We start from the raw sequence: 25,468 nt of genomic DNA on the forward strand, positions 1-25,468 counted from the left end.
AGCTGAAAAATGGAGACTATAGACTCCCCGCATGTTCTCCCTTTCTGGTTTCTTTTCATCTTCCTAAAGCCCTAATTTTGGAGAACCCCTGCAATCAGTTTTGGGACCCTTTCTTTTCTCTAACTATACTCATTCCTATAACGATCTCACCCAGTTTCATAACTTAAAGTATCACCTATAATTGATGACTTCAAATTTACACCTCTAACTTGAACTTCTGTGAACTGCAGATTGCATGTCAATTAAACAGATCCACTTGGACATCCAACAGACATCTCAAACTTAATATGCCCCACACTGAACTTCTGACCACTCTTTCTTCCCAAACTTGCTCCATCTGAGGCCTTCCTCATCTCAGGTAATGATACCTCTATTCTTCCTGTTGCTCAGGTAAAAAATCATTCTGGCCTCTCTCTTTCTTTCACATCCCATATCCAACCCATCAGGAAATTCTGCTGGCTCTACATTTAAAATGTATTTTTAAAAAAGCAATAATAAATCAAATGCATTCAAAACCCAACCATGTCTTCCCCCTTCTATTGCTATTCTCATCTAGATCATATATTCCCTCACCTGGATTACTGCATTGCTGATTTCTGCTTCCACCCTGCCCCGCTAAAGTCTATTCTCAACACAGCAACCAGACTGACCTTTTTTACATCATTTCAGTCTTTCAGCCAGTCTCTCACAATCCCCTGCAAGGCACCTTTTACTGGCTGTCCACAACTTTCTTGACCTCATCTGCCACTATTCTGTCCTCACTTCACCGCAGCCACACTGGGCTCCCTCACTGTGCCTTAGGCACACCTGACCTGCTCTCCATTCAGGATCTCTAATTCTGCTTTGAATGTTCTTCCCCCAGATATCCACATGATTCACTTCTTTACCTCCTTCAAATTTTGCATCAAATGTCTCCTTTCCACTAAAGCCTTCCTCAAACATCCTATTTAAAATTGCATGTCACCCCCTCACATTTCCTATCCTCCTTTATTTTTCTCCATTGGACTTACTTTCAAATATGCCATATAATTTACCTAATTCGGCTATTGTCTATCTCTTCTCCCTGGAATGTAAGCTTCATGAAGACAGACATTTTTTGTCTGTTTTGCTCCTTGATCTATACCCCAGTACTTAGATCAAAGCCTGGCACATAGTAGGTACTCAATAAGCATCATGTGTTGAATAATTAAATCAAAGTATAAGTGAACGAGTAAATGAACTGGAGCAAATGACCTCCACAGTCCTGTGATTCTGGTGCATATACACAGGTGGACAGGCAGGATAATAACCGAGAAATCAAGAGCAAGTCTTCAGCTCTCAAACTTAGAGGGACCTGCCAGAGTTGTCAGGAGTATCCCGTGGTGGAAGCTTCCTAGTGCAGTTTCTGGGGTCCTTGGACACATGTGAGAGTTAAAGACAATTCATTCATGCATCTCAACACCCAGCTAGCTTCCTGCTCTAGACATGGGACAAACTAACACAGCTTAGACCTATCGGGTACCTGATCCTTCTCCACAGGTTCTAGAACTACCACATGCACAGATGAGAAGTGCTGTGATGACAGAGGAGTATGGAACACTCTAGGGAAAGACTGTGGCACCAGTGGGGCAGAGAGAACTCGGCAGGTGGTCAGTATGAAATAGGGAGTTGTTTCTCTCTGGACAGCTGCAAAGTCACTGCACGTGTGCCAAGCCCTCCTAGGTCTCCAACCTTGAGGAGGGATTTTATGACGAGAGAATTAATCACAGGATGCTTTTTCTCTTGCCCTCCCTCTGGAAGGGACTAGTATAACCTTCTCCTCCCAACTCTCCAGGGATATAAAGCAGGCTAAGATTATAGTACCGACCAGACACAGCGAATCAGAAACTGCTGTGGGAAATCCCCTCCAGGCGCTCGCCCCTCTCCAGCGTCTCCATCCCTCATTCTTCTCCTTTCAAGCCCTTCTCCTCTACACCTGCCCACTGCAGCTCTAAAGTCTGCTGTTTTTCATTTTGCCTGTGATCTCTCTAATCTCCAGTCACCATGATCTGAACCTCCTCTCCACCCATCTCCAAGTCACCCTTGTCTCTGAGCCCAGGTAAGACTGTGAGGTAGGAGGGCAGAGGAAGAGAGGGAAACATCGAGAGCAGAGTATGAAAATAAGGAAATAAAAATACTTCCCGAGTAGGTTTACCCAAAAGAGATGACTGCTGGTGAGAGAAAGACCACCCTCCTTAGATCAGATCTGGTGCCTCACAGCAATAAACCATGGAGAACCCGGTGTTCAAGGTGCTGTAACCTGTGGAACCCTTCAATCTTGGGTGCACTGAGGTAGGGTTGGGCTTGAGAAACACGAGGCAGCTACAAATGCCAGGACTGTTAGGTTCTGCTTCTACTTTTATTGAATGACTTTGCCCCAATGCATCTCTTCTGCCTCAGCTTTCTCATCTAAAAATGGGAGAGTTCTGTCTTCTCAAGTGAACAGAAGTTTTCATGGCGAGAGGCATCCAATGATATCTTGTTTCTCTAGAATAATATGTAAGAATAGAATTGAAGAAAATATGAATTCTTCAACTCTCAGAGGCAGAAAAGAAAGTATTCAAAAAGGTGTTACCTATGATTATCATCCTACCTCATGGGACACAAAAATCTGACCACTGATGATACCATGACAGGAAAAGCTCCACGTATGCCTCCCATCCTGGACAAAGCCCTAAATCCCTACGCCCCAGACACCGGCCACAGGGCTTCCCTTGAAGAAGACCCAGTCCCCCATCAGAGCCCACACTTGGGCAGGCTGAATCCTGTGCCTTCTATCTTATCTCATCTAGTAATTTGCTTCTCTTTCTCGGCAACCACAGGAGTCTCTTCTAGAAACGCGGGTAAGCAGTAGGATGGTAGGGGGAGTGTCCTATTGGAAAAGGTCCTGAAGCCAAAATTATGCACATGACTCTCGTAGATGATAGGTTTCCTGAGGCGCCCATGGCTTTCTGAGGCGATACTCCAAAGGTATCAGAAGCTCTCTCTCCTGGAAGGTGGCTGGCCGAGGACATCAACATTTTTTCCTTAACCATGTTTTTTTTCCCCATTTTAATGAATCCTGAAAATACCCTGACAGAACTGAGGTAGCCTTGATTTCCTCATCCGTGCAGCTGCTTTGCCCCATTACTTAGTTCCAACTCTCAGTCTGTGGCCAATAAGAAACAGAGGCTTCTGGGTTTTTGAGGGAATTCTCTATTTTGTAGCACAAGACGAAGTTAGAAATTAAAAGTATTCTCAAACCTACTAAAAGCAAACTCATGGAAAACGACAGCTGATTTTTTAAATAAATTTTGAAAACAAGTTAGATTTTTTTTTTTTTTGTCTGTGTTGGGTCTTCGCTGCTGTGTGCCAGCTTTCTCTAGTTGCAGCGAGCGGGGGCTACTCTTGGGGTGTGCAGCCTTCTCATTGCGGTGGCTTCTCTTGTTGTGGAGCACGGGCTCTAGATGCACGGGCTTCGGTAGTTGCAGCATGAGGGCTCAGTAGTTGTGGCACACAGGCTCTAGAGCTCAGGCTCAGTAGTTGTGGTGCACGGGCCTAGCTGCCCCATGGCATGTGGGATCTTCCTGGACCAGGGATCGAACCCATGTCCCCTGCACCAGAAGGCGAACTCTTAACCTCTGCACCACCAGGGAAGTCCCAAATTAGATTTTTTATAGAGCAAAACTGCAAATATTTATTCAAGTAGATAAAGTAACTGACCCTCAGGCCTAGAATACTTTAAAAAATATGTAACAGCACAATGATCATGCATTTATGTGTGATAAAGTTGACCTTCACAATTCCAGAATTGGGACAGTCTCTTTGCCGGACAATTTTGATGTTGAAGATTAAAGGGCTCATGTTTGAAGCATATCCTTCTTCCTCTGGCGGAAGCCTGGGTCAGAGATATTAGTTTAAATGGGTGCTGCTTTGTTCAAGCAGAGAGTTTCTTTAAAAGCATTAAAGGCAGAGAGCCAGCTCTAAAATCAGCAGGACTCCTAGATTTGTATGGTTCAAATGTCCTCTCCAGATGAAAATAAAAGAGACCAGCGCACCTGAAATGACACTTTACTCAAAGTTTTAATCCCACAATTGATTTCTGGAGAAAAGAGAACTAACAGTGGCAACTATTCAGGGATCTCTTAACACAAGTGCACATATTGTCATGTAACTCTGAATTGTCAGGAAACTGAGGAGAAAATGTTGGCCAAAATGCAAAACCCAAGGTAACATATCGACCCAGAGCTAGAGAACTAAAAGATTCAGAATTGTAGCCATCATTTTAAGAAGGGCTCCAGAGCAGACACAGAAATATCAAGGGCATCTCATTTTTATAACATACAGGATCAACAAATACTTCAGAAAATGCTGTAAAAGGAGAAAAGCAAGAATGTTTGTGTAAGAAAAACATTCCCTATTAAATCTACTTAAATGCTTTTAGGGGATAAAGATGCCAACAAGAAACTAGCAAGGACTTCTTTTATTTAGACTTTCAAAAGCTTTGACAAGCTATCTTACCAAATTTAGTCATGGGGACTCAGTAGACTGCTTTATCATGTAAGAGAAACTGGTTCACAAGACAGAAACATCATGCCAGAAAAGAGGCTCATGTCCCAGGGTTGTCTCAGGGTTGAGGCTGAGATTATAAACGGTTGGAAGAAGGAGCACAGTGAAATCTTTACAACCAAAGATGATATTTAGCTCCTTGGAGTAAAGAAATTACCAAACTGATGAGAAAAAAAGAAAAAAAAACACTAAAAGATGTAATTTTGCGTGACAAAGAAAAAGGTAAATGAGTTTTTTAATTCAAGGGATTTTATTTCAGAACACACATCTAAATTTGAAATATATAATAATGCAAATATATGTTAATTGAGTTTCAAGTTATCTGTCATAAACCAAGGAAAAGGCTCATGACACAGGAAAAGGAGTCATTATAGTAATTACAGTTGTCAGCTGCTCTGCAGGTGGAGCCCAAAGGCTGACATCATACTGCAGAAGTTGGGTTATAACATGATGTGATTAATAACCATCTCTTCATGTCCGCTTTGTGCCCGGCACTGTGCTGTGAGCTTCCTTTGTAGAGTGCCTATGAATTAGATACCGTTATCTCCATTTAGATGTAAAGAGACTGAGGATCAGGGGAATTGAGTACATTACCCACAGGTAATGTGGCTAGTAAGTGGTTGAGCCAGGATTTGAATTCATAGATGTCTTCTTCCATAGTCTGTACAGTCTTATAAAGATGATAGGAAACCAAAGAGAAAAAAAAAGTTGAAAGATAGAAAGAGAGGTGGGGGGAGAAAGATGATGGTAATGATAATGATCATAGATAGAGACAGACTTATTTATGTCTATCTCTACTTTTCTCCCCATGAGAAAAGTATTCTTCCCTAAATCCAGAGTACTATGTATACCTTTGTTTCTTGGATCCCAGAAAGACGGAAAAGGCACCTGAAGAGACACCATCAAGGGGTGAGGAGATTTTCATGGTGGAAAGATGAATATTCAGAAGAAATACAATCTAAGCCTGTCAAGGCATGAAGGACAGAGATGAGAATGTTTTTTAGTCTTGTTGTCACCTGCTCTGTGTGGGGTTTTGTGCTAGTTTTTGCATGCTGTCTCACGGAATACTCACACGTCCCTCCTTTGTTACAACCCCCATTCAACAGTGAGGAGGCAAGGCTTCCGAAGTGTTAATTAGCTTGTCCCCAACCCAAATCAAGCACCCATCAAATAACAAAGCAAAAATTTAGGCTGCGGGGAGCCTTTCTACTTCACTGAGGATTAAGGAAAAGAAAAAGGAAAAATCTTTTGAATGCATGGTGTGTGTTTTTCCTTAAAAAAAGCACTGGACGAAAATAGATTTCAGAACAATTTGTATAAATTCATAGACCAGATGCTCATGACAGGTTATTAAGTCAAATTATGGAAATTCAGGCCTATGTACAACTTTAAATTTAACCTCCTATGGGACAATGATCTGATTTTTCTGTGACCTCTCCTCTGGTGTTTTTGTAAACAATTTTAATACTGGATCAGTGGACTCAGGTCTGCTCTGGAAGACAATTCTGGCAGAAATAGAACCATCAAACAGGAGTTGAGAGTCCAGTTCTGCTGCCAACAGACAGTGGTGAGGTCCCAAGCTGGTTATATGTCCTCTATGGGGCATCCCTTGCTATAGCATGAGGATCTGGACCATTTGACCTTCAAGCTAGTTCAGCATTTTATGGAATCTTCAAGACCCAGAGGAGCCTGACCTGTCTGCCTTTCAAATCTCCCCACAAACTCTCCTTAGAAGTGTTTCAATTGGCTATTAAATGACTGATTAAAAAACATCATTATTACAGATAATTTTAATTATTCTACACAGTGAAAATCAAATCCCAGATCTATGGCCCCAGCCCAGCAAGGCTTCCAGCCGCATCCAGATGTCCCGGGCCACCAGCCAGCCATTAATCTGTGGGTGCTCCATGAAGCCTTACACAATTAGGAAAGCAGATCTGTCAGAACAGTAACAACAGGAATGAAGAATGTCAAGGCTAAGGAGAAATTATTTTTAGATTTGCTATCTTAGATGATCTGTATTACTGCTCACATCCACATGTCCTCAGAAGAAATGTCAGCAAAGGGAAATCTGAGAATAGAAATGCCTAGGAGAGTACAGGTAAGTTCTGGACAGGGGAAGGTAGGAGATGTGGGAAGAGGTTGTGTCTTACGTGAGAAGAATTTTTAGGAGAGTGATAAGTAAGGAAGACAGTATAGTGGATAAGACCATGGACTAGCAGGGACTAGACTGCTTGAGTGAAAACCTGGCTTTACTGCTAACTAGCTTCATGACATTTAACTCTTTTAGGCCTCAATTTCCTCACCGGTAAGATAGGTACAATAAGAGTTCACATACCTCATCAGATTGTTGCTAGGATTAAGTGAGTTAAATGTACTAAGTCCTTATGAGCATTTGCCTGACACTCTCTTAGCTATTACTGTTGAAGAGTGAGAATATAGACCTTCTGGCCCTGGAGGAGGAAGTGGGTGTTTTCTTTTCCCCCTGTAGCTTCTCCTACTAGGCTGGAGCCTGGTTTTGAACAGACCAAATTGTTGAAGTTGTGAAAGTGTCTGTTTCCCTTCTCCCTCCCAGGGAAAAGACATTTCTAACATACATTCCTAGAGTTTGTGACAAATCCTCCTAAAAACTCTAGACAAAGTAGAAATACTCAGTCTCCTTTTGATTGAACTAAACTGTCTGGCTTGCATTCCATGGCCTTGTTTGTAAACGTGGTATACCTTGAGCTTAGAGTTACTGGAGCCACTGCCCAGCCTTCCACGTCATCTCCATTTCTGTGAAGCATAAGCATGAAGGCGAAAGAACTGGACTGTCTGTGTTTCTCTACCCCCAACACCCTGCTTCTCTAAGGAGATGAAAAGGAAGAAGTAAAAGACCGAGGGGTAAGCAGAGTGAAGAGAGCCGGTTACTTCAACAGCTTCGTCCTGTCTGAACCTCCAGGACAGTCAGCCTTCTCTCTCTTGGTCACAACCACAGCTAGGACACCTGGCAGGGAAGAGGCACTCAACGCAGGTTTGTTAAATTTGTCCAGGTGGCTGAATATTGGGGGAAAAATGATGGGAAGTGATTCCACATCCCTCAGACCCACCCACAACCCCACCCTATTCCTCCTCCATTGCAATGCAAACATCTGTTTGAAGGCATTCCCCTCCGATGATAAAAAAGAGAGCACAGGTTGACGCTGATAAATAGAAATCCCCAGAACTATCTCAGAAAGGAGCATTAATAGCAAAAGCCAAGCTCTTTGCATTCTTTCTGGTTCTTGCATCCAATTTACCTGTCGCCCATGGCCCAGCTTTATTGCTGTTGCACTCTGTAGTGTAACAACGGGCACAAACTCCACTTCCAACACTGATTATAGACAGTGACTCAGAGTCACTAAGAGGAAATAATGGTTGAACTTACAATTAAAATTAAAAAGAGATAACATTAATAACTACTGGAAAAATCAAACGTCCTCCTCTAGTTGGCGTGGCCTTGAATTTCTTACCACCTCATGTTCCCTGACTCCAGAGGTTTATAACAATTGCAGCCAACCCACACGCTATCAAATGTTCTCCAAATGTTGCCTGCATGAGTCACTGGATAATGCTTAGAAAGAGACTGTGTTCCGACAGCATATCTGGAATGTACTGCTCCCTCTGAAGGGCGAGTTAAGACAGATACACATCACTTTTTCCCATGCTGGCAGAGTATTAGTAAGACTGTTAGGACATATTGTTCCTGATGTGCCCGGTTAGGCCTCTCTGCTAACCATCCCCTGCTGCCTAAGTGTCTGCCTCAGTGCCAGGCACAGACTCGGGTCTCTATTTAAGGCTAAATCAATATGGACTGACTGACTGATGCCAGTGACCTTTTTTTACCAACCTCAGATGGGGTCGTGGGAATTTCTGGATTCAGCCTCAGGAATGCAGATTCTGGTCCTAACCTTCTGTGAGCAGTTAAGCCCTTCATCCTGCTCCTCCCCAGCTTCTTTTTTTTTTTTTTTTTTCTCTTTAAAATTTTGAGGCTGAATGAGATGATGGCTAAGACCCTCATCTGCATTACGTCTTTGTGATTCTGAGACACTAGACAAGCAACTCAGAAGTGGCAGAGTAGAGCAGGGAGGAGGAAATAGAGCCTAAAGACACAGTTCCTGCCTCGGGGAGCTGAGGCTGAGGTGGACTAATACCGGTGGCTGTATAGGACCCACAACATACGTGGAGTCTGAAGAGAGGGGATTCTTCATAGGCGGAGGTCAGGAGAGATGCACTGTAAAGGAAGGGCCTAAAATCAAGGTTTCTTTGGAAGCAGCATGTTGAGAAAGCACCTGTAAGAATTCTAGCCCAGAGGCAGGAAAAACTGGACCATTGTTTAGAACAAGTTAGTAAGACGTCCCTCATGGGGAGGGGGGATGGGAATGGACCCATCAACCCACCTCCCTCTCTGCAGCCCTACTCCCTCCTACCCTCTAAATTCCACCCAGCCCTTTCTTCACCAGCAGCGCCCGAGGAGCGTAGCCCACAACCTCTCCCTTCCCACATTCCTTTCCCACAGGTACCCCTGGGCAGCCAGTGCGCGGACAGCGCCCGCAATGCCACCATGCCCTGCGGCTTTCTCCCGCAGGGCTTCGCGGAGTCTCCCCACCTGGGGCTCATGCTCTTCCTGCTGCTGCTGGCCGTGCACCTGGCTACCCTGAGCAGGAACCTGCTCATCCTGGTGGCCGTGGCCTTAGTGCCCAGCCGGCCGCCCATGCTACTCTTCCTGTGCCAGCTGTCAGCCATCGAGCTCTGCTACATGCTGGCGGTGGTGCCCCGCTCCCTGGCCCACCTGGCCTCGCCAGCCAGCCCCATCTCCTTCCTGGGCTGCACTGTTCAGATGCAGATGTTTGTGGCTCTGGGCGGGGCCGAGTGCTTCCTGCTGGCCGCTATGGCCTATGACCGCTACGTGGCCATCTGCCACCCGCTGCGCTACGCGGCTGTGGTGGCACCTGGGCTGTGCACGCGGCTGGCCCTGGCCTGCTGCTGCCTCGGGGGACTGGTGGTGTCCGTGGGGCTCACGGTGGCCGTCTTCAACCTGCCTTTCTGCGGCTCCCGCCTGCTAGTGCCTTTCTTCGGCGACATCACAGCGCTGAGGCACCTGGCCTGCACGCAGAGCTACGCGGAGGAGCTGCATCTGCTGGGCGCCTGCCTGGTGTTGCTGCTGTGGCCCTCGCTGCTCATCCTGGCCTTCCATGGCGCCATCGCCGCCGCCCTGAGCCACCTGCGCTCCCCACGCGGCAGGCGCAAGGCTGCCTCCACCTGTGCCTCGCACCTGGCCATCACCTTCCTCCACTATGGCTGCTCCACCTTCACGTACATGCGGCCCAAGGCCAGCTACTCCCCACGGCAGGATCGCACGCTGGCGCTGGCCTACACCAACGTCACACCGCTGCTCTACCCGCTCATCTACAGCCTGTGCAACGGCAAAATCATGGCCGCCACCCGCTGGGTGCTGAACCCCAGGGCAGGATCTGTGTGAGCCATGATAGCCGGCAGGGACCAGGCCGGGGGGGCGGCTCTGCTCCCTAAAGTTCCCCCCTATCAGCAGGTGTCTGCACTGAGGACGCCACCGGGAGAGCTCAAGAACCGGATTCAGAAAAGAGAATCTGGAAAAGTGTCCCCCTAAGGAGAGTCTCCCAACAGTTTCCCCATCCTCCGCCAGTCCTGTGTGGAATAGAACCCTAGACCTGATTTGAGTGGATCCATCAGTACCTGTAGAGTTCTTCCCATGTGCTGGGCTTGGGCAAGGTAGCAGGCTTGTAGTGACAAAGAAGGCACAACTCATGCCCCAGGGAGCTCACGGGGAGAGAGGACAGATGTGAGGAGAAAACAGGAGATGGATGGAGGGGCTCATGCTAGACTTTTCCAGGGGAGAGGGGAGTCAGGGAAAACTTCTTGGGGGGCAAAGATGGCTCAGTGGAGAACTGTAGGATGGGTAGAGGTCAGCCAAGTGAAGAGGAGAGTGAAGAATGCTCTAAATGGAACTGGTTAAACAGGGGCTGGGGCATTTCGGGAAGGTCCTTGTAAAGGGCTGAAGGATTTGAGTTCATAGAGTGATACGATAGCTTGCCCCTCCTTGGGTGGTCGCTCTGGCCACAGTGTGGCGAATGGACTGGAGGCATGGAGACCCATGGAAGCTGTTGCCATATTACCGGAGAGAGGTGATGGAGTCTGGACCAGAGTGTTGACACAGCTGATTAAGGGACATGGAAAGAATAAAGAGATATGCAGGAGGAGGAAACCACAGAATCTTGATTGGATATGAGGGCGAAGAAGAAAGAGAAGCTAAGGGTCATTTCTAACCTAGGTCACCAGGTGGATGGTGGTACAATCGCTGAAAAGGACACAGGAGCAGGTGCAAGGGAGGAGGGAGGAGGATGGGGACTTCTGCTTAGAACGTGTGGACTTGAGATGCTGCCACGACAAGCCAGCGAAGATGGCGACTGAGGAAGCAAATACACCAGTCTAGAGCTCAGGGGAGAGATTCAAGAGGGGGGACAGATTTGAGACTACAGACAGCTACTGAGACAAGGAAGTGACGCCACCCACCAGAAAGCTAATAATTGCTCTTTATGTGATAAGATTACAGGTGATTTATAGTTTATTGATTATATATTTTCCAAATTTCTCATAATCACTTTCAGTGGATATTACTCTTATATATAAAAATTACTATTTAAGACAAATAATACTGGCGTGCCTCAGTGAATCAGAGAGACTTCTTCCCCTCTACCCCCAGGATGAATACCTGAAGGATGTCTCCTGAAGGCTCTGGGGTGAAGTGGAAGGGAATTCTACCACGTAGCACAAGAACAGGGGCGCACTGACGTGCTCTCATCTACCTCGGTAGCTGGGTGGAGATATTACCGTCAAAGATAAAGTGAGGAGACGTTAAAAGGAAGAGTTACTAAACACTCTGCCTTGTAAAACTGACTAGAGAAATTCCCTCAATGTGACTATTTCTATACAGTGTTACTACATCAATATATCCTATAGTAAAGCGAACAAATTGGCACAAAACTTAGGCTACATTAGGAAAATTCTAAAATGTATTCCTTCATCCATACGTGCAACAAATAACTGTTTATTGAGTGATGGTTCCATGCCAGCGACTGGAGAGTTAAGGATTCAACTCTGATCAAACGCCACTGTACACCTAACACGGCATTCCAAATTATTGGAGCGATGAAGGTGAGGCCCATGTGGAGCTTGAAATCTGCTAGGGGATTCAGGCAAATAAATAGGCACTGCATTACTAAGTGATGAGTACTACGGTGTGACAAGATCCTGTTGGAAGCATTGTGCCTGGTCTTGGGGTGGTGGGAGCATCAGGAGGTTATGGAAGAAGTAATGTGTAAGATCTAAGGGCACGTTGTGATAGCTAGAGCCAGACAAAGATAGCTGAGAAAGGGGAGTCCAGGCAAAGGGAACAGCATGTGCAAATGCCCCAAGGTAAGAGGCCATGATACATTCCAAGGACTTGTCAAGAGGACTGATTCTTATTGATGGTGATGTTGGGAAGTGGGGTGCTGTGTGCTGAGAGGTATTAAGAGGTTATGCTAGAGGTACAAATGCAGGCCAGATCATGTAAGCCTTGTATGCCATGTTAAAGAGTTTGGATTTTACCCTAAAGAAGAATGAGAATAAAGAGGAGGGAAAGGAGAAAAAAGCAGGAGGAAGAGAAGGAGAAGGAGAAGAAGAAAAAAGAGAAGCCATTGAAGATATTTAAGCAGGGGAGTGATATGATCCAGTTTGAACATTCTGACTACTGTGTAGAGAAAGAATTGAAGAAGGACATGACAGAAAGTACATTTATTAGGAAGCTAGTGTAGAAACACAGGTTAGAGATGATGTTGGCTCATTTTAGGTAAGTGGTAATGGAAATGGAGAGAAATGGACAGATTTGAGAAATATTTAGAAGGTAGATATAATAGAATTTAGTGCAGATTGAATGCTTAGGGGTAAAAGGAAAAAAGGATTCACTGATGATATAGATTATCTGATCTGGAAAAGATGACACATTGGGCTCACTGAGATGGAGTACACAGGAAGAGTGACCAGTCTGAATACAGGACAAAGTTGAAATGATGAGTTCATTATTGACTATGCTGACCTGGGCTGTGGAGATGTACAGTTGGCAGTTGGGTATGTGTCAGGAGAAACATATTTAGAAATCATCCACACATCAATGGCAACTGACACGGCTGAGATGATCCAGGGAGAGTGAGCAGAGGAAGAACAGAGCAGTTCCAAGATAGGACTCTGAGGAAGACCAACAATGAAGGATGGATGACTGTCTAAGTATGACACAAATGCATAATTTATTAACTATATTAATAAAGTAAAAACTTCATTCCTGGGACACTACCCTAAACAAAATGAAAAGAGAAAAGAGAAACTGGGAAGATCATATCTAATGTATGAAAGAGGTTCATTTCATTAATACACAAGAAACTTTTGCCAATCAATGAGAAAAAGACTAACAATTACAAAGAAAAATGGGCAAAGGATATGAATAGGCAGTTCACAGAAAAGGAAATGCAAATGGATTTTAAACAGGAAAAGAGTTTCAACCTCACTCATAAGAGGAATGCAAAATAAAATTAGAAAATGCTATTTAGAGCACTTCCTGCTCAAAAACATGAACACAGAGTTTGAAGGATATTTACAACAGACTCCCTCATACATAGTTGGTGGTAAAATATATTTGTTCAATTCTATGGAGGCCAATTGCGTACATCAATTAAAATGAGAATTAAAGAACATACCATTTGTTCCAATAACTCTACTTTGGGAGTTTGACCTTACCAATGTATTTGCCTTGTGGACAAACATGTATGTTCAAAAATATTTATCTCAGCATTACTTGCATCAGCAAAAGATTAAAGATTTTTTAAATAGTATGTGACTGATGAAATAAATTATGGTTTTATCCCTATAATGGAATCTTATGCAATTGCTAAAGAGAATGAAGCAGTTCTATCTGTTATAGACCTGAAACCATCTCTCATACATGCTATTAAATGAAAAAGCAAGGTACATGAAAGTATGTACTAAGGAGTCATCCTTGATTCTGGCACATCTTTGATTCTGGCCTTTTCCTTATTATGTCCACTCCTGAAATGCTGCTCTTCATCATGCAGATGCCGTCTTGGCTCAGATACTGGCTTCTCAGAGAGGCCCTCGCTGGGCACCCTATATGTCACCTGTCTGTCGTCTCTCACATTAGCACGCCTTAAATTCTAATCATCTCTCATTACTGAAAATTCTCTGACTTTCTTTTAAATGACTTTCTTTTAAATTGTCTCTTCCTCCCAACAGAATATAAACTCTATGAAAATTGTCTACTTTACTCACATGGTCTTCCCGGGGCCTAAACAAGTGTCCGGCATGTAGTAGCTGCTAATTAGTAAACAGCAGTAAATTGTTAAAGAATGAGTGAATAAATAAATGTTACGGTATGATAGCATTTACATATAAAAACACACAGAATATCATGTGTGTATGAGCATATGTGTGTGCTTGTGTATGTCCTATAGTTTTACACCCTCACACACACACATTTGTAATCAAATTAAGAGTCTGCGGAACTGGGTGACAGAGGTAGAGCAAACTTTTACTTTTTTTAATACTTTCCTTAAACACATATATGCATTATTTACTCAATAAATGTTTTCAAAAAAAATAAAGGCTAGGCAGAGGAAAAGAAATGCACAGAGGGGTTTTTTAAAAAGAGCAATCAAAAAAGTAGAAGAAAATCCAAGAGAACATGATGTCACGGAAACCAAGGAAAGATAATTTCAAGGATGGAGTGATCAACAGGGCCAAATGATACTCCTATTTCTAAATAATATGATGCTGGAGCCAGAGATGACTTTAGAGATGTCTAATTTGGCCCAAAGAGCACCAAGCCCACTCGTACAAACCTCAGCAAAGCGTGTGTAAAGGCGTGGCAGCCAAACTACACAGCCCACTTCCAGAAAGGCTGTCTAGCCAGAGATCATGCAAGGACTGCCTGACTCCAGCCAATACTGAAGAAACATGTAGAACCAACTCAAATTGTGCTTAATCACCTGCCGGAGTAGAAAGTAACACTGGCTTTCATTTTAAATGCTGAAATCATTAACACCGTTTTAAGACCTGTACCTGGGATTTGTTTTACTCTGGTATGGTAAGGTGGCAGACACAGAGACAACTGCCTTTAAAAGAAGAGTTTATAGCAAGGGAAGGGGGCAGGCCACACCACGCAGGGCCCATGGGGAAGCACCAGGTCAGTCAGGAGGCAGAAGGAGAGAGGAGAGAGCATGACCCTCAGACACTACTGTGGTTTCTGAGGAAGGAATGGATTAGGCAGTGTAGGAAAGCTGGAGGAAACTTAGGCTTGGATAGTTTGAATAATTTTGGCAGGCTCTGGGCCATAGGACTGGTCTCTAGCTGTCCAGTCTAGTTGACTTGGCCCTGAGGTGATAACATCAGGGAAGATGGTGGCTTGGTGCCTGAGAGTTAAATAAAGGTGACTGGGATGTGGGCTTTGGATTGGTTGGTTTGCATAGGAAAATTGTAATCAAAAGGAAGTTGGTTTGCAACGTCTAGAAATTAGCCAGCTCTGAGAGGGGCAGCCAGCTCTGAGAGGGGCAGCAGCAAGACCCCTAAGATGTCAAAACATCATAAAGTATGAAAAATATAAAAACATGATTAATACAAACACAAACTCTACAAATGATACCTGAGACAGTGTGTGTGGAATAAATATAATCCTTCTCCTTGGGCTCCAGATTCCATCTTTACCCACCTCCTCGGAGAGCTCATACATTACTTACTGCTACATCTCCCATGCCTCGAACTCGAGCATATAAACATCTTTCTGATATGAAAATTCCAATTAATCTGATTACAAGGTCCTTTTCCTTGAAGTGGCAAGTTCCAACTGGGGAGGTGATGGCTAGATTGCTAAGAGTTAGCAGTTCCCAGTCAGTGAATACTTCCCCACCTGAGGTAGGTCAAGGGACAAGCTGTTTAGAAGAGGGCAGAGGGAGGGAACTAGAATACGGTCCTCCAGAAGAGATGAAGAAAGGTGAAGTGAGAATGGAAGACGCTTATGAAATCTTTAATGAAATTTCCCTATGTATGAGATAGTTGCCCACATCTAAACTACGGCCCACTTAACAGGCACATGAAAAAATTCCTTTAAAGACATTCCACTGATTTTAATGCTATTCAAACTAGTAGGGTAGGATTTTAAATATATGTTTGATGGTGGTGATATTAATCATGATTACAGTATTCTCCCACTACAATTCTTAAAAGAGCCAACCTAATATAAGCTTTGGAGTCAGACTTAGGAAATACTTGATAATGGACAAACCTTGTGTAGCCCAATGGCCTCAATTTTCTCCTTCCTCAGATGAGAGCGTGTCTATGAAATTGCTTGAAAGTAATTAAGCATGATATAAATGTAAGGTTTTTTTCCTTTTTCAGGATAAGGAGAAGAGGAACTCCCATCTAGCAAGATCAGAGCTGGAGAGCTGTTTTTCTTCTGGGAGCCAAAGGAATTTCTTTGAATCTTTTTCGCACTGGGCCTGGAGATAGGAGAGGATGGAAGTCTGTAAGGCAGTTTCTGGGGCAGCACTCCTCACTCTCTCACCCTTTCTTCAGGACACTGGCAGTAAGTTCACGATTAAACCTGAACAGAGGCAAGACGGAAAGGGCTCTTGTCACCTCTGTGAATAGCTTCTGGACCCATATCTGCTCTTGGATAATCATTCCCAGCCCCTACACTCACTTTCCTCTTTGACCTCCCTTCAGGCTTCATTTTCCCCGTGCCCGCCCCTCTTGGTCAGAAGAAGGCTTCTTGGGCTGGAATCTATCCTCTCCTTTGGATCGCCTCCAGCTCCACAGGACAGGAGCTCGGAAGTTTTCTACACTTATAGCAAAGCTTGAGCATCAGTTCCAACCAGTGTAGTTTCTTAAAAGGTACTTCCAAAACATCTCTCACAAAATCCCAAGGACGGCATAAAACACTCTGGATCTGATGCAAAGAACTGTTGGAACAGCTTGTATTTTGCAAAAGAGAAAAGAAAATGTTGAGTTTACAAGCCTCAGCAGGATGGAAGTAAATGTATGGGGGGCGGGGGGGGGGAATAGTTTCTATTTGTAGCATAGGTTTGACTAGCACCTTTCTTCTAAAGTGTTGAAAGCATTTTAAACATAAAAATATCTAACGTTGGTTAAGGGTTCATCATAAGACTAGACACTGTGCTAAGGTCTTTGCATGGATTCTCTCATTTAATCCTCACAAGAGCCACATGAGACAGATATTATCATTCTCTCCATTTTACATTTGAAGAAACTGAGGCAAAAGAGACTTTAACCCGTCCAATGTCATAAATGCACAGGGTAGGGAGCCAAGATTCTGACGCTGGCAATCAGGGTTAGGCGCCTATACTCTTCACCACCAGGCTTTGCTTCTTCCAGCAACATCATGATCTGCTAAGTAGATAAAACCACCTCTGCTACACAGAATCCATCTGAGACTTTTAAAAGGCTTCAAAGTCTTGGGAAAAGGTCAGAGCCAGGATGAGATTCCCAGGCTCCAGACCACCAGATCTCAGATCTATTGTGTTCTGGGAACTAAGAGGAACTGGCTCACTGAACATCCTGAATTCTCAGGGTATAAGCAGAAAATAACTTTATTCCTGCTCACCCCCACACCTTCAAAACCGAACTGTGGGGCTTCCCTGGCGGCGCAGTGGTTAAGAATCCGCCTGCCAATACAGGGGACACGGGTTCGAGCCCCGGTCCGGGAAGATCCCACATGCCGCGGAGCAACTAAGCCCGTGTGCCACAACTACTGAGCCTGCGCTCTAGAGCCTGCGAGCCACAACTACTGAGCCTGCGTGGCACAAGTACTGAAGCCCGTGCGCCTAGAGCCCGTGCTCTGCAACAAGAGAAGCCACTGCAATGAGAAGCCCATGCACCGCAACGAAGAGTAGCCCCCGCTCACCGTAACTAGAGAAAGCCCATGCGCAGCAATGAAGACCCAATGCAGCCAAAAATAAGTAAATCTATAAATAAATAAATAAATGTATTAAAACAAAACGAACTGTGGGGTATGCTTGGACTAAATCCATAGCATGTAGCATAATGTCCTGGTTCCCATAGAAAATATAAAGGTTTACAGTCACTTTCAGTTCCCCAAACAGTCCCATTTCAGTACTAAAAATAGCCAATTTTGTTAGGGCAAGCTTGAGGCAAATGTAGAGACCTGGAGGTGGTAGGAAGACTCCAGAGCAAAAAGCAAGTCAGCTTCCTTGTCTAAAGGCCAGAAGACAGTTGTATCTAAGAGTAGCAGGAAACACCCGGCCAGAACTTTTCCCTGCTCCTTTTGGGTGAGAGGCATGGTTTTGCTTAACTGGGGCACGGAAAAGATCCCAACCGCTTCTCCTTCTGCTGACCTCTATGTAGTGAAGTTCAGAACATCAGGGCATGAAGAGACTTCTACACTCTTCCATTTGCAACCCTTTTATTTCAGAAAGAAAAGAATAATGGTGGCGGCAGCATGGTCTAGTGAAAAGAGTCTAAAATTTCACGGGAATTCCCTGGCGGTCCAGTGGTTAGGATCCCGCGCTTCCACTGCATGGGGCACAGGTTCGATCCCTGGTTGGGGAACTAAGCTCCCGCATGCCATGTGGCGCGGCCTAAAAGAAAAAAATGTTTTTTAAAAAAGAGTCTAAGATTTGAAACCGGTCATATAATGATTTTCATCTCAGCTGGTTCTTTACCAATCGTCTAGCTCTGGCCAAGTCTGTGCCTACCTCACAGAGTTGTTACGAATTTGACAGAACACTGTTATCCTCTCCTCACTCCCCAGGACATGGCACATACCCAAGTCCCCCTTTAGGGTCGAGCCCATACCAAGCTGGGGAACTTGGAAGTGACTCTCACAAAGAACCAAACAGGCTCTTTTAGCAAAATATTTCACGTCTTATGCTTAGTGATGACGATCTGATTGTCGTGTAGCTGCCTGATCCCATAGTCAGAGTTGCCCAGGTATAGTCCTTCAATCCCTCCTCTACCCACATGGTTCCACAGCGCCCCCAGGCAATGGCATCCATGGAAGAATGGAATGGAACAGAGTGACTGCTGATTGCTAGATCAGAGTTGGGATACATATGGAGCACAGAGATTAAAGGATAGACAAGCGATAGGGGGAGGAGATCGTCAAAGGTAGAAACGTTTACCTGATCCCCACTTGGAGACCTCAAGGGAGACTGTAGCTCAGGGGGCCAGAGCACAGCAGTGGAAGAGGGCACCAAATAGGTCTGAGACATGTTCCTGGCTCCTAGAACATGGGATGGATGCCTCAAGCTCCTACATGTTTCAAATGCGAGGTACAGAAGGCAGCTGAAAGTTCCACCAGAGAACCTGCCAGGGTAGGATCAACTTGGTGGAGAAAAAGGACTACAAGGTGGACTTCCCCCAAAAGGAATCATGATCAGTTCTTGGAGGTGGTGTGTGTGTGGAAAACAGGGGTCAGAATCACATCAGAAACCCCGAAGCAGAACCATTTCAACGAAAGGATTGCCACTGAACCCTGACAAAGCCAAGACAACAAACTGCCCATGTGTCCCTCAGCCACAGACTTCAATACTGGATGCCATGGGCTAGATCGAGATTGACCACGTCTCAGCAGAAACCTGCCATGTGTACACAGGCAGGTAAGAGTGATTGCCCAACTGCAGACACCAGCACCAGGACCAGCATGAAACAAGAGTGATTCTACACCCTCATCCCAAGTTCCACGTTATCCCATAGTAGCAGTTTTCTCTTATACCCAGAATCCACCAATGAGAAAAGAAAGAAAGAAACCATTCTGATCAAAGGCTGAACTTTGAATTAATTAACTATTTACCTGGAAGGATTACTTTTAGTCAAAAGATACTGTTTATACTGTAGGAAACTAAGATATTTTTAATTGGCAGTATTATATTGTTTGCTTTTTTCCTCTTTCCATACCAAGCATCAGAATGTAAACTTGGGATGATAAGATCACTATAGAAAACAAATAAGCTACATTTTCGTATAACATCCATGAAGAGTATTTAAAGTTGTTTCACCATCACATAGGCAAGTTGATCTTGAAGTAAAGGTAGCTCTGAGCTCCTTGTGTGTGCTAGTAATCTATTAAGGAAAGACTTCTTTTCTAGAAATGAGCTGTACTGAACCTGTCCAATGTTAATATAAAATAAGGAAATTACATAAAATTTCAAGGAGTTGATTCTTATAAAGCATTCAGTACTCGTTAAGTATTAGTTGCCAAGTCTTTCTTTCTCATTCCCACCAGCACCACCTAAGTGGTTTCCCTCAAGTCACATAGTTGCTTATGCACAAAGAGAAGACCAAATCACAGAAATCATTTTACATTTCCCTAGTTGTGATAGAGGTAGGAATCAGAGAAGTATTCAGGCCCTCTCATGACAGAGATAATTTGTGATGAGTTGTAGCCAAAGCTATTGAATCAGCTGTCAAGTATAGAGATCATCAGCCCAGGTAACCTGCTTCCTAGAAGCTGCCTCTTGACATTTCATGTGGGAAAGCTATCCCTGGTTAAGAAAAAAAAAAAAAAAGTAGAAAGAACTAAAAGGGGAGGTAGGTGCATAACTGAGAACCCGATAAAGTAGTTCACTGGGAGTGAACTAAACTATTTCTAGTAACAGGAAAGTCTTGTGGCAAGGAGATATCAGTGGGGAGAAGTAAGGGGTGGGGAAGCAGTAGTTGTGGGGCAATTTCAAAGGAATGAAGGGAAAGACCCAGGGAAGCAGCAGGCCTGGGGCTGCACAGACACTGCAGGAAGTGAATTATCTCCAAGGGCTAGGGATCCAAATAGTACATAAAATATTGGTTCTGTCAATGAAACTCCCTCCTCATGTGAATCAGGCTCAAAGGAGATAATTACCCCTATGTCCTCAAGACCACTCTTTGGATTCCACGATGGTCTAACTCCTGTCTCAGATGTCAGTATCTAGGAAAATATAGCAATGTCCACAATGGAAAACATAGACTTCCAGAGCTGCAGGATCCTTACAGTCTCACTGAATCTCTGTTTCACAAGTGTGGAAACTGAGGCCCAAGGAGATTAAACAGCATGCCCAAAGGCAAAGAGCTATTTACACCAAAGCCCCGGCAAACGCCAATTATCTTGGCCCTAGTCCAGAGTGTTTGCCACCATAGAATATTTACAGATTCACCTTTCATGGTATAAATGATTTTAAACCTGTAGTCATACCTACTTTGCTGAGGCAGGATTTTAATTATACCTTCCCTCCACCCCATAACACTCACCCATGTTTTCCAAAGACCATTCAGTAGTGTGGGACATTAAGCCAGCACGTTGATTTCCCAGCATCCCTATCTCAATGTGACATATCTATATCAATAATAATTTTTAAATTTTAATTTGGGCTCATATTAGAAAAATGTTTATTATAGACATTTTTCAAAAAGAAGAAAATAAAAATACCTACAAACTTACTACCAGAGATAATCTATTGACATTTTATGATTATCCTTTCAGTTCTTTCTTTGTGTTTCTGCCTTTATGCATATCTAACTGTATGTATATATTCTTTTCAATTTACGATTGTTCTGAACCTACTATTTTCTAACCTATTGTTTTCACCCAGTTACATATTATCTGTAACCTTAGTGCTTGGAAAAGTAGGAAAGATGAATTTTTGTTTTAACAGCAAGGAAATATTTTTATTAGAAGACCACACACTATGTTGTCTGGAAGATGGTACCCGGCAGTTATTTTACACTTGAGTCACCTATATTAATTTATACTAAATCTATCTTTGATGTACTTCCGGAGTCCCACCTCTCAGGTATCAATCTCTCTCTCTCTTCTCCCTCACGGTACCCTCAGACTTCTTTTTACTTCTGCCCTCCCCTCAACTTTTGGCTCCAACTCTGTCAAAGGGCCCCATCAGTTTTCAATGCTTGACGTTGGGAGAGCTTCAGGTCCTTTGGGTCCTGAGCATAGCTGGATGGTGGAAGGAACAGAGGTGAACCTGAGATTACAGGTCCTGCACAAAGGGAAGAGCATGCAGTGAAATTACCGTTCCCCAGTCCATTGTCATTAAAGTGGCAAATCTTCAAGAAAATTAAATTTTATCTTGCTAATACTGACCAATTATTACAGAAAAACTCTAATGGGTTACTTGCTAACAATATATCTGTTTCCATCTTACCAAAGACCGTGTTCTATTATTACAGAAACGGATAAGTAAATAGGAACAAAATCGAATCCCAACCCACTGTTTTCTCTGCTCCTTCTAGTAATTCCAGTGAAGAGATTAAAACTTTCATGCAATATGATCAAGAACTGGGAGATCAAGCTTAGGGAAAGCCTGAAGAACTCCTGATAGTGTGAGAATACACAACTCAACAGCTATGTGATATTGGAGACCACCAAGGAGCCTGTGGGAATATTTTAATGACTGTGAACCTGGGACTTCTCAATGACTTCTGGGACATGAACATGATGGTTCTACTTGGCAATTTCTACTCTACTCCCCACTCCCTGGTCGCCAAAACTAGATATGTGGAAGGAAGGGAGAAGACGCATTCATCTTCTCTTAGAAAGGAGGTCAAACTTGGATTTTAGTTCCACTTCTCCTTCCCAATTAATCTCAGTCCCTTCCCATCAGGTCAGAGGTGTAAATATTCTTGTCTCCTGACTCCTGTCAAAAGTCTCCAATAATGCCATAGCCTTGAAAAGCAGTGAAAGACTCAAAAAAAGTCAGGGAAGGGCTCTGAGAACTAGAAAGACAATTAAAAGTTGAGATAAAACATTTTCAAAATGTTTATCCCATTGGGAACTTAGAAGAGTAGGGAGCTGTGGTTGCTAAGAAGCAGCTTGGGGGGAGAATGAGTAAAGAAACACAGCAAGAGCAAGTAATTGCCCTCTGGGGATTCTTAGGTTCTGGAAAGTTATCAGCTAAGACTGACAAAGTAAACCTCCACCCCCAAGAAGAGGATGGACCACTGCTTCAAGGACTTCCTGAAAGATGTGCTGCCTCCCCATCCAAAGTGAGTTAGTTCTGTGCATAAGGTGAGGACTCAGCCTCGGTGAGTCCTCCCCACAGGGAACAACAGGAGGAGGGTGAGACAACAGAGCCCAAACCCCTGGAGCAGCCAGGACTGTCCTAGGATCCTCTACTTGGTTTTTCTCACTGGTTGTAGTTGGAGGCGCTTTGATTCTTCCACTCAATCAAGTCCTCGGTCTTGGTCAGTCATCCAATCAACAGTATAAACTGAAGTGCTTAGTATATACAGACATACATTCAAAGAGCTGAAGAGTGGCGATCAAAAGAGATAAGTCTCTTTTCTTAGCTTCGAGGCATTTGCATTATACTGGAGATAAAAAGAGGAATGGAGAAGGTGGGATTGGTATAAGAACAGAAGATAGACATGGACCCCTCCTTTTCTCAGGTTTGGTCCCTGATCTAGTGTTGTTATCGATTACCACACTATGTAAGAAATATCTGGGTCCAATTTTGGAAAGAATTTCATGTGTCAAAAGCCTACAGGTCTTTCAGCCTTGACCCAAGTAGTTTTCCCATTTCTATTTGTATGGTGCCATCCCTATTTCCTTAGCCTCTGGTTTTCAAGCCAACATGGTCTCACTCATTGGCACTTCCCCAAACAGTTATGTGTGATATGAATGCTTTGATCCCCAACCCCGGAAACCCATATCTTATTTCCTACAGCCCCACTAGCTATGCATACTTAGAGTAATCAAAGACCAAAGATTTTTTTCCCTCTTTTTATACTGCTTTAAACTACAGCTTATGTATATTCACTTACTGCAGATCTTTAGAGCTGATAGAAATCTTAGTGTTTACCCAACTTATTCGTTCTGCAGATGAAGAAACTATGGCTCAGAAAGGTAGTGACCTACAACCATACCTAGATGGTTTATTGATACAGGTTGAAAACCATGCCTCCTTACCACCAATCTACATACACTGTAAACCACATCTACTTTTACAAGACGTAAATGCACTTGTTTCTTTGCTTCTACTTTAGTACTTCTACATATCTTCCCGGCTATTTACACAGTCCGACTCTATGTCTCCTGTTACCAGACTTGATACTCAAGCTTCCTCTGAAAACTCTGATAAGATCATGATAACTCATCCTCTCCATCCTCCTGCCAGGCTGAGTTGCTAGAGATGGAGACCAGACTGTATTGATCCTTCTCACCCCAGCACTTGCCACTGGACCAGGTTCTACTCAGTGCTCAGTGAATGTTTACTAAGTCAAGCTAAATGGAAAGAAGTTCTCTAATTATCCCCCAAAACTGAGAACAAGCCCATCTATTAATAAAAATCAATGTTTTTATCGTCTAAAAACAGCATCAAATTTTTATTGGAGAAAAATATATTGCATTTATATTGTGTGTAGAGGATGGTACTACCCACCTGGTATAAACAGACTCTACCTTATTCTTCACTTTATTTAAACAGGGTCTTTTTATTTCTTTCTTTATTTTTTAATTTTTATTTTATATTGGAGTATAGTTGATTTACAACGTTGTGTTAGTTTCAGGTGTATAGCAAAGTGATTTAGTTAGACATAGACATATACCTATTCTTTTTCAGATTCTTTTCCCATATAGGTTATAGTATTGAGTAACAGGGTCTTTTTAATTAAGTGATTTAGGCAATAAGATGTATTGCAGAGGGGCTTTACGGCTCACATTCTGTTAAATTTCTGGCCTTTACAGCACAAATTCATATTGTTTCTTGTCACCCTATGACCACGCAAATTGACCTCACCCGTTGAGTATAATAATAGCCACTTGTGTTTACTTAGTACTTTACAAAGCCCATCCATATTCATTTCTTCATCTGATCTTACTCAAAATATTGTGAGCTAGGCATTATTATTATTCCCACATTTCAAATGGAGAAACTGAGGCTCAGAGAGGACAAGTAACTTGCCCAGGGCACATAGCAGGCTAATGGAAGAGGCAGACAAGAACTTAGGTCCCTTGACTTCTCATTCAAAGATTTTCCCACTCACCACACAGCATTTCTCTGCATGGCAAGATAGGCGTCCTGGGCCTCCAATCTAAGATTCTTTAGGTGCCTCCCTTCCTAGACCATATCCTTTTAGAACCCCTTCCCGTCCCTCAAAAACAGGTTCAGTGAGAACTGAGAATGTGCAGCACAGCCTTAAACCTGGTTCCAGGTTGTGTCCCAGGCAGATCTGACACCTGGGCCAATCACCTTACCCCTGTTCCTTGGTTTTCCTGTCTGTAGAATTAAATGGATAAAATACATGATCTCTATGATTCCTTTCATGTCTAACATTTTTTAAAATTTTCTTATATAGTAACAGGGCCCTTCTGAAGGGAATCTGGATTCATGACAGCAGCTCTAAAGGTGAGGATTCTGGATGCTGTCGCAGCCTCCGGATTGTAGTAGATCAGAGCTGAATTGCTTTCTCTGCTGTTAGAAGGACGAGGTTCTGTGGGTAGCCACAGGCTTCCTGGGGCAGCGCTCAGAATCCCAACCACCAACTACTGCACTCAGGCCCCAGAACCTTGTCTCCAATCCTGAGAATCTAAAGCCAGTTTCTATTCTTAGCAGTTTCTACAGTGACACCTGCTGGCCACTGCAGGACCAGGGCTGAGTGGAAGGCAAGAGATGCCTGATCCATCCAGGTTCTCTGCTCTCTCCCTCCACCAATCAGCACCCAGACCCCCTTCCCAGCTAGAGAGAATCTGAATTGGATTATGCTTTTCAATTCTGTTGCATTTGATTATGTGGCTCCACTCTGGTTTTCTTAACACTGATATATTGCTTTTGTCCTT

At 43.7% G+C, this 25,468-nt stretch overlaps 1 protein-coding gene and 1 long non-coding RNA gene across 2 annotated transcripts in view; one reads left to right on the forward strand and one right to left on the reverse strand.

The window, feature by feature from the left end:
- Positions 1-25,468, reverse strand: part of LOC149748346 (uncharacterized) — a 93,831-nt gene that overhangs the window by 56,165 nt on the left and 12,198 nt on the right. The window lies entirely within an intron of this gene.
- LOC111176040 (olfactory receptor 10AC1-like) lies at positions 7,294-10,111 on the forward strand. Its single transcript, XM_089917270.1, has one exon. It carries the CDS (start codon positions 8,948-8,950, stop codon positions 10,064-10,066), a length of 1,119 nt encoding a protein of 372 aa, XP_089773396.1. The 5' UTR covers positions 7,294-8,947; the 3' UTR covers positions 10,067-10,111.

Source organism: Delphinapterus leucas, chromosome 9 (genome assembly GCF_059928025.1).
Source record: "Delphinapterus leucas isolate spDelLeu-1000000601 "Yukka" chromosome 9, BTC_Dleu_Yukka2, whole genome shotgun sequence".
Taxonomy (NCBI): Eukaryota; Metazoa; Chordata; class Mammalia; order Artiodactyla; family Monodontidae; genus Delphinapterus; species Delphinapterus leucas.

Coding starts and splice junctions, on each gene's coding strand:
- LOC111176040 (XM_089917270.1), top strand. CDS start 8,948: ATGGGGAGGGGGGATGGGAATGGACCCATCAACCCACCTCCCTCTCTG.